Below are 16,456 nucleotides of genomic sequence, written 5' to 3' on the forward strand. Positions count from 1 at the left end.
CTCTCCACGTCTTGTTAAATAAGCTAGCTCTCCCTCCATGCATAACGCCACCAGGTTTCTGATTGGCTCTTTCACACAGTATTAAAGGGATCCCCGTATTTATAACCATGTACCCGTATCTGACATTCACAACTCATCTGTTGACAACAATGGCTGTAGGAAAGAGCTGCTTGTTCCCAGGATGCATACCAGGATAAAGATCCAGAGGAAGAGCCGATCGATCACCATAGCGACGTACTTCCAATCATCCTGTATCTGAGACAAGTACCATTAAGAGAAATATTAGAAATAAGACTATAGTTTTAATGTAAATCCTTATTAAACATTCCCATGGCAGCTGCAGCACAGGTTAGATACAAGGTAAAGCTCCCTCTGCTGGCTTGTCAAAAACTCCCAGGGATGGATCCCAGCATGGGATTTGTGACGAATATCTACTTCATGGTTCATGGTAATATTTTGGAGGTTATGTTTAGTACTGGGAAGACCGTTGTTGTGAAGGTGAGGTAACTAAAATGCTGGGCTTCAGAGATTGCCAGATCATGTAAAAGAAAATGGCAGTTTAGAAGATTACCCATGTTTGTTGAATAGAATCAGAATAGAAGAAATTGATCCATAAAACAGCAGGTTGGCTTACTTAGCTGGGGAAATGGAGATGGGCTGCTTATACTGCTTGCAAAGAAGTGCAGTCTAGAGAGATGATGGGAGTTGTAGCTAAATTAATTTAAAAGCGTTCAGTGAAACATGAAAGGCAATGTTGTCATGGAGATGGGTGGAGCTTAAGGGGCTCGGGTTTCAACTGATCTCCGTGTCCAGCAGCAGGAGAAAGGTGCTGCTGTTAGTAGGTTCCAGTTAGAGCTCAAAAAAGCCCTGGGAGCCATTCAATGTAGCTGAGAGTTGCAGTTTGGACTTTGTATGCTTTACAGTTCACAGAGAAGCTCTCTCAGCTGCTCTGTGCAGTTAGGCTCAGGGAAGTCCTGGGGAGCTGAGAAGGTGACAGAAGGTCACTGTCACATTGTTGCACACCAGCAATGTGGTTGACTCTTAAGTGCCCTCTGAACAAGCTAGTGATGCCCACTCTCCATGAATAAATAAAAAAAACTGTCCTGTCAAACGCTCCCAGGACAGGTACACCACTGGGTTAGATACAGTGTGAAGCTCCCTCTACATTGTCCCCATCAAAAACTCCCAGGACAGGTACAGCACAGAGTTAGATACAGAGTAAAGCTCCCTCTACACTGTCCCTTTGTTCCTCTTCAAGATATTGGGTACAATTTAACCAGCTGTTTCTTGGTACATCACCCAATTGGCAATTCTTGACACTACCTTAAGCTTTGGCTATTCCACTGTAGTGCATCACAATTTAATGTTCTTTGTTGAAAGCAAGGCACACTTTCTAACAGAAACCACGAATGATTGTATCCTCGGCCATACTTTGGCTGAGAACACCCACCTGAGCACAAGTCAAGAATCAAACCTGTTACGTTCTGGGCTGTGGGGAATTGTACCACACTACCAACCAGACTGTGAAACAGGATATTGAAGGATACCTGTTGATTAAACAGTTTAAATAAATATTGAAGTTTAAAAAAAAAAATGCCACGCTTCCCACAGTGACCCAGTGCAGTGCTAATTAAAAATAGAAATTTGGACTGCAAGTTTGCAGACTGCTGGAAGTGTAGTACAATCCTTCGCCACTAGATGTCAACTTGTGCATATGAAATAGACCAGGGGCGAGGAGGGGAAGAAAGTGGAGAAGGCGAAAAAATCATTTCAAAAAGAAAAACAGTTCTCCACGTATCTAAAGAAGTTCTCATAAACAGCACAGAAGGAGGTCATTTGGCCCATTTGAGTCTATGCTGGCTCTCTGTGGAACAATCCGGTCAGTCCCATTACCCCGGTCTATCCCTGTGGCCATGCAAGTTTTATTTCCTTCAAGTGCCGACTCAGTTGCCTTTTGAAATAACTACTAATCAATTTACTAAATAAATGATGATAAATATTAGACATGCTGAATTCTTTTTGGCATTAAGCGCAGAGTGAAAATTTCTCCAGTATGTTCTTTTGATAGAATTTCACCTGCAGGTTTTGTCCCTTTGTAGTTATATGAGGGGTACTGGCTGATCGAGTGTCACACTCAGCTCAACGGTGGCGGTTTATTACAATTTTAGTAAAGTGTTATGGGGTGGGTGTGATCCGAAGCTATGCCATTGACTTTGTACGTATCCATTTCAAAAAAACTGGAACGTTGTAAGAAATTTGCAAGTCTCTCTCTCTCTCTCAAAAATGACAATTCCCTATCCTGCACAGCAGTAACCCAAATTAGCTGATGTTGGAAAACATGGTTTCAGATAAATTCCCTACAATAGGAAAACGAGAACAAAAGAGGAAGAAAGTTTTAATAGTTTAATGGGCAATGAAAAAAGAGCCAAAGGCTTTAAAGGAAAGATGCTTTTAAAAGGAGAACTAAACGAATGGAGAAAAGGTCACAGAGTGCAAATGGACAAAATGGACATTCGCCACTGTTGGCATCTGAAGATCTGTCCCAATAAGTGAAGGCCATGCAACCCACCTAACTCATGCATCCAGAGCGACATTTCAGCCCCTCATTCATCATTTGCCTTACAAATGAATCCAGTTTTCTGCCTCTGCTACCCTAACCAGAAGCCCAATCCATGTTTGATGACACTTTGAAGAAAGCCTTTCTGCCCTCAGTCCTAAATTTGACCTTTTGACGAAAGAAGCAGCGACCAGAAGGACTTCTCAACGGCCTAGCTCAGGAAACAAGTAGTGGCAGCGGGATTAAGGAAGAGCGGATGCCCGCTCTGATATTTGATGCTGTTCGTAAGCCAGTGGAGTTTCATGTCCTCTTTAGATTGAAGGATTGCTTCTGTTGTAAGTAAAGCTGTGCTGGGCCTGCCTGCTGATCTCAGTCTGTCCTGCTTAATTCTTTCAGTTGCTGTTAGGATAATGCATCTATTAAAGTCTTATGGTTTAGTGACAACATTATGGTTAGGACCACCAGGGACTCTCTCCCACAGACACTTATGACTTAGATAATGAGCTCAGCTTCTAGCTATAATGCATTTCACACAAATTTCCCCAAAGTGTTACACTTTACGTATCATTTTCCCCCTCATTTGGTTGACAATATCCCTAATTTTATAATCCAAAGTACTTATTGCCTTAATATAATTATAAATATATTAAAAAAATAGCAGCTGTACATACTTTGTCAACTTTTCTTATTATAAATTCAATGTTCACATTTACAGTGAAAATTGCCATGTAATCATATCACGCTGTAATTACACCTTCAACAGAAAGCTGCAACATCACCACTGGATGGATGGGGTAATTACAGTTTAATATCTTTTGTTTGCCACCTTATCCTCCCCTCCCCCCTTTCCCTGTCTCAGTACTTGCTTGGAGTCTGTTACATCTCTAACTTTTTCTAGTTCTGACAAAAGGTCAACCACCTGAAACACTAACACTGTTTCTCTCTCCACAGTTACTGCCTAACCTGTAGTGTGTTTCCAGCATTTTCTGTTTTTACCTCAGATTTCCAGTATCTGCAGAATTTTGCTTTTGTAATTACAACGTGCTAAATTTACATACAAATGCGAACATAATATTATAATGAAAATATATAAGGAAGGATAGAATGTGTGGCTTCAAAATGGGGACTGAATTATTATGTCTGCACGCCCTGGTTCAATTAGCCCTAACTCTCTAAGCTTGCTGCACCTGAGGACTTGGTCGCTTGGGTGTGTTTATGTATTTAAAATATGTATATATACTCTTTCTCACCTCCGTGGACTCATTCTGCAGCTTCATAACTTCTGCAATGTAAGTAACGCTTTCAATGGCTTCTCGAATTTCAGCGGGCAAGGCTGAGATTGCGAGCAGGGAGTCCATGGTCTCTTCACTCGAGCTTTGTTTCGAACTCTCGCCTGAGTCCAGATCCTTCATCTTACGGAATGTGCAGCAAGCACACTGTGGGTCCTGGCAGTAGAAACCATTCTCTGAGCATTTGGTTTTGGAGCATTTGCCGAAACTGTTGATACTGGTGAGCTCGGTACTGCTGTCCAGAAACTTGGGTGTCGGAGTCTCCTGCGCCTCGCAACTGGTTGTGGGTCTCGACATGAACAGAACTCGTGGCAGCAGCTTTAAGAAGATGGTTTTCACCCAGACTGGCATGGTGTGGGTCATGGTGGTTCTATAATGGATGTTGAGCACAAAAACAGTTATAACAATTGATAGAATCACGAAGATCATGGTGAAGAGCAGATATTCTCCAATTAGAGGGATCACCAGGGAAGTGGATGGTATGCTCTCAGTGATGACCAGGAGAAACACTGTGAGGGAAAGCAGGACTGAAACACTTAAAGTTACCTTTTCTCCACAGTCAGAGGGCAGGTAGAAAACCAAAATTGTCAGAAAAGAGATAATCAGGCAAGGGATGATAATGTTGATAGTGTAGAATAGAGGCATTCGCCTAATGTAAATAGAATAGGTTATGTCTGTGTATATCTCTGCACAGCAATTGTACTTGATTTCGTGTCTGTACCCTGGTGCAGTGATGATTGCCCATTCAGCACTTTCCCAGACGTCCAACCTGTTGATCTCGTTGCCGATCAAGACCAAGTCGATTTTGTCTTTGTCATGGGTCCAGGAGCCAAACTTCATGCTGCAATTCTGGTAATCGAAGGGGAAATAAGTCAGATCCATCCTGCAGGAGCTCTTGAATATGGCTGGTGATGTCCAGGTCATGTTGCCATCAAACTTCACCAAGACTTTAGTCTTTTCATCCAATTGGAAATCAGCGACTACACTGGAGTTACAACCAAAAGAAATATAATTATAGTCATTGTTTCCATGTTCAGCAATTTCCTACCCCCACCATCCCCAAACTAAATTTTGACTTATTTCTGGTTTACAAACTATGTGTTCCTGATGTGAGGAGGGGAATGGGGCTAAGAATGGCCCTTTCAGATAGCCACCATAAGCACAATGGGCTGAATTGCCTACTCCATTACTACCCACGAGATGCAGTGTTTAGTGTGCTGCAGATGATTACTTTGAAGAGTTTAAACAGTCTGTCCTTCACATGGGAACATCCATCTCAAGACGGTGCTTTGTTTAGATTCTCTACAATTGAACTGCCAGAAAGATGGTGAGCTCATCATCATCTGCTGCCTGAGTGTCATCAATCACTGAGGCTGCTCCAAACTGCTCCTGTAATCTGACCTCTCCAAATAACTCCTTGCACTTCCACTCAAAGGGCAAGCAAACCCTGCCCAGAAAGACTGTGATGTCTCCTGAAACATATTTTGGCCAATCCACAGCTTAATAACATATTTAACTGATGACTTACAATAATTTACCAACAATAGTGTGCCTCAGTTGATAGACTCTTGAGTTGGAAGGTTATGTCTTGAGCCCCACTCACAATTCAGGTTAGTACTCAGTACTGAGAGGGTGCTGCATTGTCAGGGGTGCTTTTGAATGAGACAGCCAAGGTCCTGCTACTGTTCTTATGGAGAGTGCAGCTAAAATTAAAAGAGAGATCTCACAGAGATCTCATTCTGGAAGGATAATATTTAAAAGGCATAAAGTACAAAGAGATAAGGATAAAATTGTACAAAGGAAGTGAGAAGAGATTTTCATGACCACAGGATGTCCCAGCCAATTAAGTACTTTTGAAATTTAGATGCTGTTGCAGGGACACACGGCAGCCAATCTGCGCACAACAAGCTCCCGCAAACTGCAATGAGCTAATGACCAGTGTTACCGTTGAGCCAGGGATGACACTTAACCATGCAAGGTAATGGTTAGATCACAGATTACGGTTTTCACATATGACCTTCCATTGTAGAAAGGATATTAAAGCCATGGAGAGCGCACAACACAGATTCATTAGGCAGCTCTAGGAATTGCAAATATACTTTGAGTGGACATTTAAACAGAGGAGGTTAAGATGAGACTTAGCAGAGTGAATAGGAGAAACCTATTTCCTCTGGGAGTAAGTCACAAGGGGTCAAAATAACATTGTCATTGAGAAACAGAGTTTAAATGTTAGGAGAAATGTTTTTTTATCGATAGTTGTTGGAACATGGAACATGCGTAAAGGGAGTGATTGAGGCAGAGATCACTGGACCTTTTAAAGGAATAATGAATAGATATGTAGAGCAATGGAACTTATAGAGCTATTCAGGCAAAAGTGACATAGTTTATGAATTGCTGTAGCAAAGAATCAGCATGGATATAATGGGCTGAGTGGCCTCTTTTTTTCATCCAATCTTTTTAAGGAAAAAATTGAATAACACCTTTCACACCCTCACGACACCCTGAAACATTTTACAGTCAAATGTTGTCACTGTTGTTTTGTAGGAGACGTGGCAAGAAATTTGCGCACGGCAAGATCCCATAAAACAACATGGAGATAACTGATCAATCTACTGCAGTAAAGGGATCAACATTGGCTGGACATTGGAAGAACTTCCTGCTTCTTGACAGGGTGGCATGTAGGGTTGCCAATTGTGATTAAATGTATCCCTGGAGGTTCCATCACATGACTTTCCCTCATGTTCCAACTATCAGTTGGCCAACACACCCATCTTTGTGATGTACTGCTTTCCTATGCCAATTGGAAAGCAAAAAGTCTCATTATCCAATTGGATGATGCTTGAATGTCAGCCAAACAGCTGTTTTTTTTCTCATTTTCAATATTTTTATATCTGGTAAAGGGAAATGTTCAAAGAAAATGACAAAAGACATACAATCTTTATTAATGTTCTTGATTTTTCTCCAGGGTTGCACTCAGCAGTGTCCTAGATATTGACCTTCAATCCCTGGAGACTCCAGGCCAATCCTGGAGGGTTGGCAACCTTGGTGGCATGGGATTAGTTATATCTGCCTGTAAAATGAAGTCGGGTCTTAACATCTAATCTGAAAGCCAAAACCTCTGACAATGCAGCACTCCCTCAGTATTTCACTTAAGTCCTGGACAATGGGTCGAGTTTCCATTTGGTTGTGCTGGTTCATTTGTGCAATTTGCCCAAAATCAGTATAACAAGAGCAAATTATTATGGAATTTTAAGCACAAATTATGCTCTGTGCAAATTATCCCTTTTGGGATAATTTAAAAAGCTTCTAGTTAGAAGCTGGCCTGGGCCATGATACTAGTCATGCCTGTTGAATGATATAATCACCATTGGGAGTTTCTGCTAATTGTACCTGTTCATGAGCATTCCAAGAGGCCTTTAAAATTAAATCGCTTCTTTTGAGTGCCGATTGAGCCCAAAGCCAAAACTCTTTTCCATCGGGGATAGTGGTAATGTCATTGGACTAGTAAACCAAAGCTAATGCTCTGGGGACATGGGTTCAAATCCCACCCATCCCCCTCCCCCATCCCCCCCCCCCCCCCCCCCCCCCCCCCCCCCACCCCCCTACCCTCTCCATGGCAGCTGGTGGAATTTAAATTCAATTAATAAAAATGAGGAATTGATATGAAGCTACGGTTGTAAAAACCCGTCTGGTTCACTAATGGAAGGAAATCTGCCATCCTTACCTGGTTTGACCTATGTGTGACTTAAGACTCAAAGCAATGTGGTTGACTCTTAACTGCCCTCTGAAATGGCCTAGCAAGCCGTTCAGTCATACAAGGGAAATTGGAGAGGGGCAACAAATGCTGGCCTTGTCAGTGGCATCCATATCCTATTTAAAAAAAAAAGTGGGGCTTGAACCCATGACTGCTGACTCAGAGGTAGGAATGCTACCAACTAAACTGGCACTTCTAAAGCCACAAGATCACTTTTACTGTACGCCTGCAGGAAAATCAATATGCATAGTGAATTATATTGCTTATTCATGAAGTGGGTGCCCATTCTCATTAAGTGCATAGCTCATGCAGAATAATTTATTGATTTTAATGTGAATTAGCGTTCCTACAAATGTCACATCGTTTCAATTGCACTCTGGCAGAATTTTTGTCTGGTTGATTTCAGTCAAATAAAATGGACTGATAAGTTTGAACAGCAGAAGAATGTCCATCAGCCTAATACAATGCAGCATTGATAGAATCACCTCCAAACTACCGCCTTGTCTTAAACTAATTCTAAACAAAAACACAGGGAATCCAAAGAATAGCTCATTTTTCATTGCAGGATTAATTTTGACCTTTCAAGCTAGTTCTACTTTATATCACGTGACAATACTTTGATTCTGTCCTTCATGTTGAGTGAATCCAATAAGGTTATAAATATTTTATAATAAATTCTATATTCATTATATAAATCATAAACAATAATTCCAATAGGGAGATAAGGAGAAATTTCTTTATTCAGGGTGGATGTAATATGGAATTCACTACCAGTGGATGTGCTTGAGACGAATAACTTAGATGTTTTCAGGAGGAAACAAGTGCATGAGGGTAAAGGGGGTAGAAAGAGATGTTGGAAAGCTGAGATTTAGTGCACAGTATTGAAAGACATATGCCTGCATTGATTAATTGGACTGTATGGCCTGATTCTGTACTGTTTATTCTATGTAATCTATCCTGTTCTACGAATGTGTATTCTCTACATCACCAAATTATGATAAAACTCTTCAAGTCATGGTCGTATAGAAGCTCGTGGTTCCTCAAGTGCCTCGGTGTGTTGGGTGCATCATGGAAGTGATTGGTGCTGGAGACATTGGGAAGAGGAGAAGCTAAATTTTCCAGTCAGTGATTTGATTGTATCCAAATTTCATGTTGAGTTGTTTTCAGCCAAAGCAAGCTCCTCTTCTGATGACACTGATTTTTGCTGGGGTATAGTTCCACAGACACTGCGAGGTCTTGGGTATCCCAGCCAATGTGCTTGTTTAGACCGTGGGCTATTTGAGAGTGGAGAGCATCACACTCAATTTCAGTCTCATCTGACATCCACATTATGTGGATCACTGGACAGCAGGAATCCTGATTTATTTTTTTCCCCCCTGCAAGTCCCTAGGACAAATTGTAGTGCTCCCATCAACAACCTGTTTATCTGCCTGTTTATCTCAGCTCTGCATTGAACAACGCAGTTTACTAATTAACCCATGGCGGGGTTCACTAATGTTACCGCCCATTGTGAATGGGGACAAAGTTTACCATCCACCTGTGCTGGTAACTGGTTCATTTGGATGTGACTTTCCTCGTTCCTTACTTGTTGTACAAGACAATGTCTGGTTTCCAGACTCTCTCAGAAGGAACTCGAATAAGCTGGACACCTCCGTATTCAGCTGGATCCCACCTTAGCTTATAATCATTCCAGATCTGAAGAAGGCAAAAAGAAAAACAAAAAAATACATTAAAAGCGTCGCATGAAGTAAACATCTATCAGACCCATGAGATGAAATTAGGGTCTGTGATATCAACAACAACAACTTATATTTATATGGAAACTTTAATGTAATGACAGTTCCCAAGGCGCTCCACAGGAGTACTATAAAACAAAGTACGACGTATGGAGTCGTTGGGCCAGATGACCAAAAGCTTGGTCAAAAAGGTAGGTTTTAAGGAGTTGTCCTAAGGGAGGCAGAGAGATGGAGAGGGGCAGGTTGGGAAATCCAGACCTTGGTGATGAGGCAACTGAAGGCACGGCCACCAATGGGGGAGCAATTATAATTGGAAAGTCACTAGAGGCCAGAATTAGAGGAGCGCACATACCTTGGAGGGTTGTGGGGCTGGAGGAGATTACAGCGATAAGAAGAGGCGAGGAGGGATTTGAAACCAAGGATGAGAATTTTAATTAACCGGGAGGCAATGTAGTTCAGTGAGCACAGGGGTGATAGGGGAACTGGACTTGGTGCAAGTTAAGATATGAGCAGCAGTGTTTTGCATGACCTCAAGTTTATGGAGACCAGCTAGTGTGGTGAAATTGTAGTTTGTCAAATCATTCTATGAATGTGTAACATTTTTGTAAGAAATATCCTATTTAAGGAATGTATAAACCTAATGCCCACTATTTTGGTGAATTAGTTGGATACAGCTGAAAAGTTTAATATGTTTTTCCAATAATCTGATTAATCCACAAGGACACATGGATAACATGGACCATTATTAAGCTCCCATTGGGATGTGGTGTCATGTTTTTTATCATTCATTCACGGGATGCAGGCTTCGCTGGCTGGGCCAGCATTTATTGTCCATCCCTAATTGCCTTTGAGAAGGTGGTGGTGAGCTGCCTTCTTGAACTGCTGCAGTCCATGTGGTGTAGGTACACCCACAGTACTGTTAGGAAGGGAGTTCCAGGATTTTGACGCAGCGACGGTGAAGGAACGGCGATATATTTCCAAGTCAGGATGGTGAGCGACTTGGAGGGGAACTTCCAGCTGGTGGTGTTCCCATCTATCTGCTGCCCTTGTCCTTCTAGATGGTAGTGGTCGTGGGTTTGGAAGGTGCTGTCTAAGGAGCCTTGGTGAGTTCCTGCAGTGCATCTTGTAGATGGTACACACTGCTGCTACTGTGAATCTTGGTGGAGTGAGTGAACATTTGTGGATGTGATGCCAATCAAGTGGGCTGCTTTGTCCTGGATGGTATCAAGCTTCTTGAGTGTTGAGGGAATTGCACTCATCCAGGCAAGTGGGGAGTATTCCATCACACTCCTGACTTGTGGCCTGTTGATGGTGGACAGAGTTTGAAGAGTCAGGAGGTGAGTTACTCATCGCAGGATTCCTAGCCTCTTACCTGCTACTGTAGCCAAAGTATTTATATGGCTAGCCCAGTTCAGTTTCTGGTCAATGGTAACCCCCAGCAAACTGATAGTGGGGAATTCAGCAATGGAAAGCCATTGGATGTCAAGGAGCAATGGTAAGATTCTCCCTTGCCCAGTAGCTTTCCATCATTGAATTCCCTACTATCAACATCCTGGGGGTTACCATTGACCATGAATGTTACTTGCCACTTGTCAGCCCAAGCTTGGATATTGTCCAAGTCTTGCTACATTTGGACATAGGCTGCTTCAGTATCTGAGGAGTCATGAATAGTGCTGAACATTCTGCAATTATCAGCGAACATCCCCACTTCTGACATTATGATGGAAGGAAGGTCATTGATGAAGCAGCTGAAGATGATTGGACACTACCCTGAGGAAATCCTGCAGAGATGTTCTGGAGCTAAGATGACTGACCTCCAACAACCACAACCATCTTCTGTTGTGCTATGTATGACTCCAACCAGTGGAGAGTTTTCCCCCTGATTCCTCCTGTGGCTAATGTGGATCAATCAACAAGGTTTGAGGCTTGCTATAATATACAATTGCACAGCATTACATGCACAGTCGGCAAAGCATTTTTAAATAGAAGAGTTGATCACCCAATGTCTTATGCTTAGGTAGCCTAAGGTCTGGAGGACAGCTGTGATGTTTAGCTGCCTGTCCCTTTAAGGCTCCTGCTTCAATTAGGAAAATCCAGCTGCTTGTAAATTGCTGAAGCTAATAAGGAGATTGTTGTAAGCTTGTTAATGCTGTATCACCTTTATTTGCCTCCTTTTGCTTTTATGATTGATTGACATCTGGAGCAAAGTGTGACTCCTGGTACCTGACACATGGGTGTGTGACAGATGCCCACTAGGTGCAAAGCTTGGCTTAAGGCAAATCTAATGATAAACTTTGCCATAACAGAACATTTATGTGATGCGTAATCTTGCTCTCCAGGTGAACCTGTCGTTTTTGGCACATTAGGTCTACTTATTGTTAAGTAAGCAGGGTCAGGTCAGTCAGAGCTTAATTGTTTGCTGAAGGAGCTGTGCATGGTGAGGTCAGTTAAAGTTTAATTGCATTCCGGGTTTCAAGACCAAACCTAGGGTGAGATCCCAGCAGTCTTTCCCTTTTCTTCTTGAATGTGATTGCTAAGGCGTAGGTCTAGCCATTGTGGGTCTTGTATGGAGCAAATATTTTCTCATGATGAGGCAGACTCTCGGTACATTGCAAATAATGAACTTTCCTTCCATTTTTCACAATTCATGTACTGTAATAGATTTGCCTATGGTCCAATCTGCTGCAAAAATAATTGCCTGAGATAAATTTTCCTATACTTGAGTGATGGAGAAGTGACATTTGTTGGAAACCAAATGTTTCACAAACATGGTAAATGGATGAATGTTGGATGCTGTTATATGTTGTACAATATAATAGCCAGCTTTTAAAAATGGTCTTGTCACAGTTGCAGTATTTGATAATTCTTTTGCATTTGGTCTACCATTGGAATATCATGTATTTTTGAAATCTAGTCACTATTGCAATATGAGAATCACAGCAGCCTATTTACACACAACAAGCTCCACCAAACAGCAGCGTAATAATGACCACGTAACCTATTTTTTTGTGATTTTGATTGACAGCTAAATATTAGCCAGTACACTAGGGAGAACTCCCCTAGTTCTCTGGTGTTATTCAAAATATTGCCATGCAACCTCCTATAGCCATCTGATGGCAGGCAGGGGTGCAGTTTAAAATTTCATCTGAAAGACAGCATCTCTGACAGTGCAGCACCACCCCAGTACTGCACTGGAGTGTTGACCTGGAATTTGTGGTTAAGTGTCTGATGGGACTTGAAAACCACAACTTCCTGACTCAGATTTTTACACCCTGAGTTTTGGCTGTGATGATAATAGTATATCAGGAGGTAACTAAGCAAAGTATTTGTATTCTTCAAGCTTTTTTGTTAGTGGATCTCTGGTAGCTCACAGTAAATGAGCAAATATGAACCCTGCCTTGCCTAAGTCTGTCATGTTTGTAATAGAAACAGAAAATGTTGGAAATACTCAGCAGGTCAGGCAGCATTGGTGGAGAGAGAAATAGAGTTAGCATTTCTGGTTGGTGACATTTCATCAGAACAGTGTGTTACTGTTACAGAGGCTTTACCAATGATTATTGTCAGATATATTTGTATATAAACAAGCATTATTGACATATGGAATTGTTAAGAAATGGCTTGTTTGTGGTTGAGTGGCTTTGAAAGATGTTATTATCACTTTGAATTGGAAATGTAAGTTTTACTAATTGTTTAAACATCACTGATAAATTATTGCCGCAGTGCATGAAATGAGCAGCCTCTAGTTCAATGGAAAATTAATGTTATCTTTCCATGTGTAAGATAAAATTAATGAAATCTTGCCTGAGTCAGTAACAGATTTACAGTATTCTTCCTGAACCTGTTGCCCTTGCTTTGTTTCCCAAGGTTCTATCCTTCCCACAAGATGCAGATTCTTACTAGGTTAATTGTTTCAATGGTTCAGGTAGCTCACTGAAACCTCAAAGGACCATTCTTCACACATGACAAGATCCTTTTTTTTTCCATTATTTGTTCACGGATGTTGGTGTCACAAGGCTGGCACTCATTGACCATTCCTGCTTCCCTAATAATGTGGGTCCTTCTCTTTGAGCTGCTACAGTCCTTGTCATGATGGTGTTAACAAAGTGGAGTTAAGGCCACAACCGGATCAGCCATGATCTAATTCAACTCACCAAGCCTCCTTCGACAGCACCTACCAAACCTGCAACCTCTACCACCTAGAAGGACAAGGGCAGCAGGTGCCTGGGAACACCACCACCTGCAAGTTCCCCTCCGAGCCACTCACCATCCTGACTTGGAAATATATCGCCGTTCCTTCACTGTCGCTGGGTAAAAATCCTGGAACTCCCACCCTAACAGCACTGTGGGTGTACCTACACCACATGGACTGCAGCGATTCAAGGAGGTAGCTTCTCAAGGGCAATTAGCGATGGACAATAAATGCTGGCTGAGCCAACAACACCGACATTCCATTTACGAATAAATTTAAAAAAAAGAATGGTGGAGGAGGCTCGAGGGGCCGAATGGTCTACGCCTGCTCCTGTCATGATCTCATGTCCTTTTCATTGGTATAGATTATGGGCGTTTGGAAGTGAGGTTAAAGGAAGCACATTCTATCTCCTTTTCTCTGCCAGGTTCTCCCTAATTCTTTCCATTCTTCCACCCACCTTCGCCACCGCCCCACCGCTTCCCCTTGGACACTTCCTTTGGCTTGTTGTTAAAATTGAACTTTACAGATTCTACTCGGTTGCTATCACTCACTCTTTTCCCCCTGCTCTTCTACTGATCTCAGTCACTGGTGTAAGTACAAACCTCTCTCCTGATATAATCACTCTGTCCCTGCAATATTCACAGCCCATCGTTGGGTGTCATCCCCTACATGTCGAACCAACCGATTCGTTCAAGTTTTATTACAGCCATGACTTGAGATTTTAATATAAGCAGCAATTCTATCCTCAGCAGATACCCAGATATTCAACCTCCCTCTGCTATGAAAACAACCAGTCAACATAACCGAGGCTGTTTCTCGCAGCGCACCCAAATCTATCAAGACAAACAGTGGACACTCACATGTTTCAGCCAAACATTGGTCTCCATAATTTGATTGATTTCGTCCTGTGAATAGAAATACTCAAATCAGCTGGGACCTTGTTAGGGTTTAATCTGATTACACAGTTCAACAAATCCAGAGCATTGTGAGATTGGGATTTAGGCTACTGTACCACGTTGATCAACTGAGATAGGGACACCTCAAACTGGACCTCAACCACGTGAGACAGGTTCTCCACCGGCCGGATGTTCGGATTGTAGTTGCTGAAGAGTTTTGCAAACAACCTTCTCTCTGTTTCCGACGACAGGACACCTTGTCAAAAAAAAACGGGGTTGTTGGAGGGTTGGCGGGGGGGTGGGGAATGGGGAGGAAAGGATATTAGAATGACAAGTCAACTGCAGTAAATGAAACTGTTGCTGTCAAGGTTTTAGCTCTTACATCTGTGCCCGAGTACACAAAACATTTTCGCACGATTTCAGAAGCATTTAAAACCCGAATGGATGGAAAGTAGAGAGATATGGAAACTGAATGTGACAGTAACTGACAGATATTAATTCCAACCCGTTACTCCCCGTTTGCAAGACCTAAATATATTGGGAATTGTCCCGTGTGTATTTCACTAGATACACACTGAAATACACATCAGGCAGGTCAAAAATAATCTTGCACAAACTGGGACAGATATGACCTGATTAAACTGCACCTGCAGCAGATGCAAAAGGCAAGCTTACCTCCAAGAAACAAAAGGTAGATACTGCTGGCCAGCGGCAGAGTCCTGTGCATGAGACCCATTGAGCAAAGCGTGTGGAGCCGGAGAGGGGTGAAGGTGCTGAAAGGACAGCGACTACAGGGCCGGAACAGGCGGAGCGCAAGTAACCGTGTCTAAAGCAACTAGTGAATCAACAGGAAGAGTCGGCACCCTCAAGGGACGAGACCAAGACGGAGCCAACCCCGCCAAGGCCCTTCACATACCCCCTGCCTGGCTCGTGTCACACACAATTCACAGATCCTTCTCTCTCAGATACACGCTCTTCTCTCCTACACTTCACATACCCTCTCAAACACACACTTCCCAACACACTCTCACACACATACTTCATATTTCCTCTCTCTCTCTCTCTTCACCCCCCACTCCCAACACGATTCACATATCCTCTCACTCTCACACACGCACACAAGTTACATACCCTCTCCCCTCTCATACTCACATATACCCTCCCTCTGAATTACCCATACTGTCTGGAGTATGACTTGAACGAACAACCTTCTGATTCAATCCTCCCTCTGTCCCACACACAAAAGCAATTCATACACTATCTGCCTGGTAGTCATACCTACAGACTATACTGCTATAATGCTATTAAATCCCACAATAATTAGGCAATTCCATAGTTGTGGATAAATATAGGGACATTGAAGAATTCTTAATCAAATAATATTACATTCTGGCAAATAAGTTGACGTCTTGTTCCGGATCGATGAATCTGCAATGTGACTTATTGATGCATCTTTATAGTTTATGAAATTACCACCTCAATTAAATTCTAAAGAAAACATTTTTAAAAATTGAAACGATTCTGAAGAAGTAATAGAAATCCTTTTAAATATGATGTCTTGTTCTATTATTTCCCAGGAGTCAGTAGTTTGATATTGAGTCATGGGCACTTCCTTAATATTTGATAGTCGCCCTATTAAAGATCCTAATTTGAACAAATCAGATTTAAAAGTGTACATCATTTCCCCCATCCATTTTAATACTGAAAAGCAAATCTCCATTGGGGTTACTCATGGTAGCTGGGATGGTAGTTATTTTATAATGATAGGGACAGCATATCAATTTGTGCCTGTTGTAGCTCAGCGGGTAGCCCTCTTTCTCTCTGAATCAGAAGGTTGTTCATTCAAGTCATACTCCGGACTTGAGATCATTGTCTAGGCTGATACTTCAAAGCAGTACTGAGGGAATGCTGCAGCTGCTGTCTTTTGGATGAGATGTTAAACCAAGGCCTAGCCTGCTTTGTCAGGCGGATGCAAAAGAATCCACCACACTATTGGAAGAAGAGCCGACGAGTTCTCCTTGGGGATGTGGCCATT

The 16,456-nt window shown here is 42.2% G+C and overlaps 1 protein-coding gene across 1 annotated transcript; it reads right to left on the minus strand.

The window, feature by feature from the left end:
• Positions 1-126: 126 nt before the first annotated feature.
• On the minus strand, positions 127-15,342 carry LOC144670027 (neuronal acetylcholine receptor subunit alpha-3-like). The gene is made up of 6 exons (XM_078532367.1): positions 15,097-15,342; positions 14,538-14,677; positions 14,386-14,430; positions 9,186-9,295; positions 3,808-4,831; positions 127-255 (listed from the first exon to the last, which is right to left on the minus strand). The coding sequence occupies exons 1-6, from the start codon at positions 15,155-15,157 to the stop codon at positions 127-129; spliced, it is 1,509 nt and encodes a 502-aa protein (XP_078388493.1). The 5' UTR covers positions 15,158-15,342.
• Positions 15,343-16,456: the final 1,114 nt, after the last annotated feature.

Source organism: Cetorhinus maximus, chromosome 30, assembly GCF_964194155.1.
Source record: "Cetorhinus maximus chromosome 30, sCetMax3.hap1.1, whole genome shotgun sequence".
NCBI lineage: Eukaryota > Metazoa > Chordata > Chondrichthyes > Lamniformes > Cetorhinidae > Cetorhinus > Cetorhinus maximus.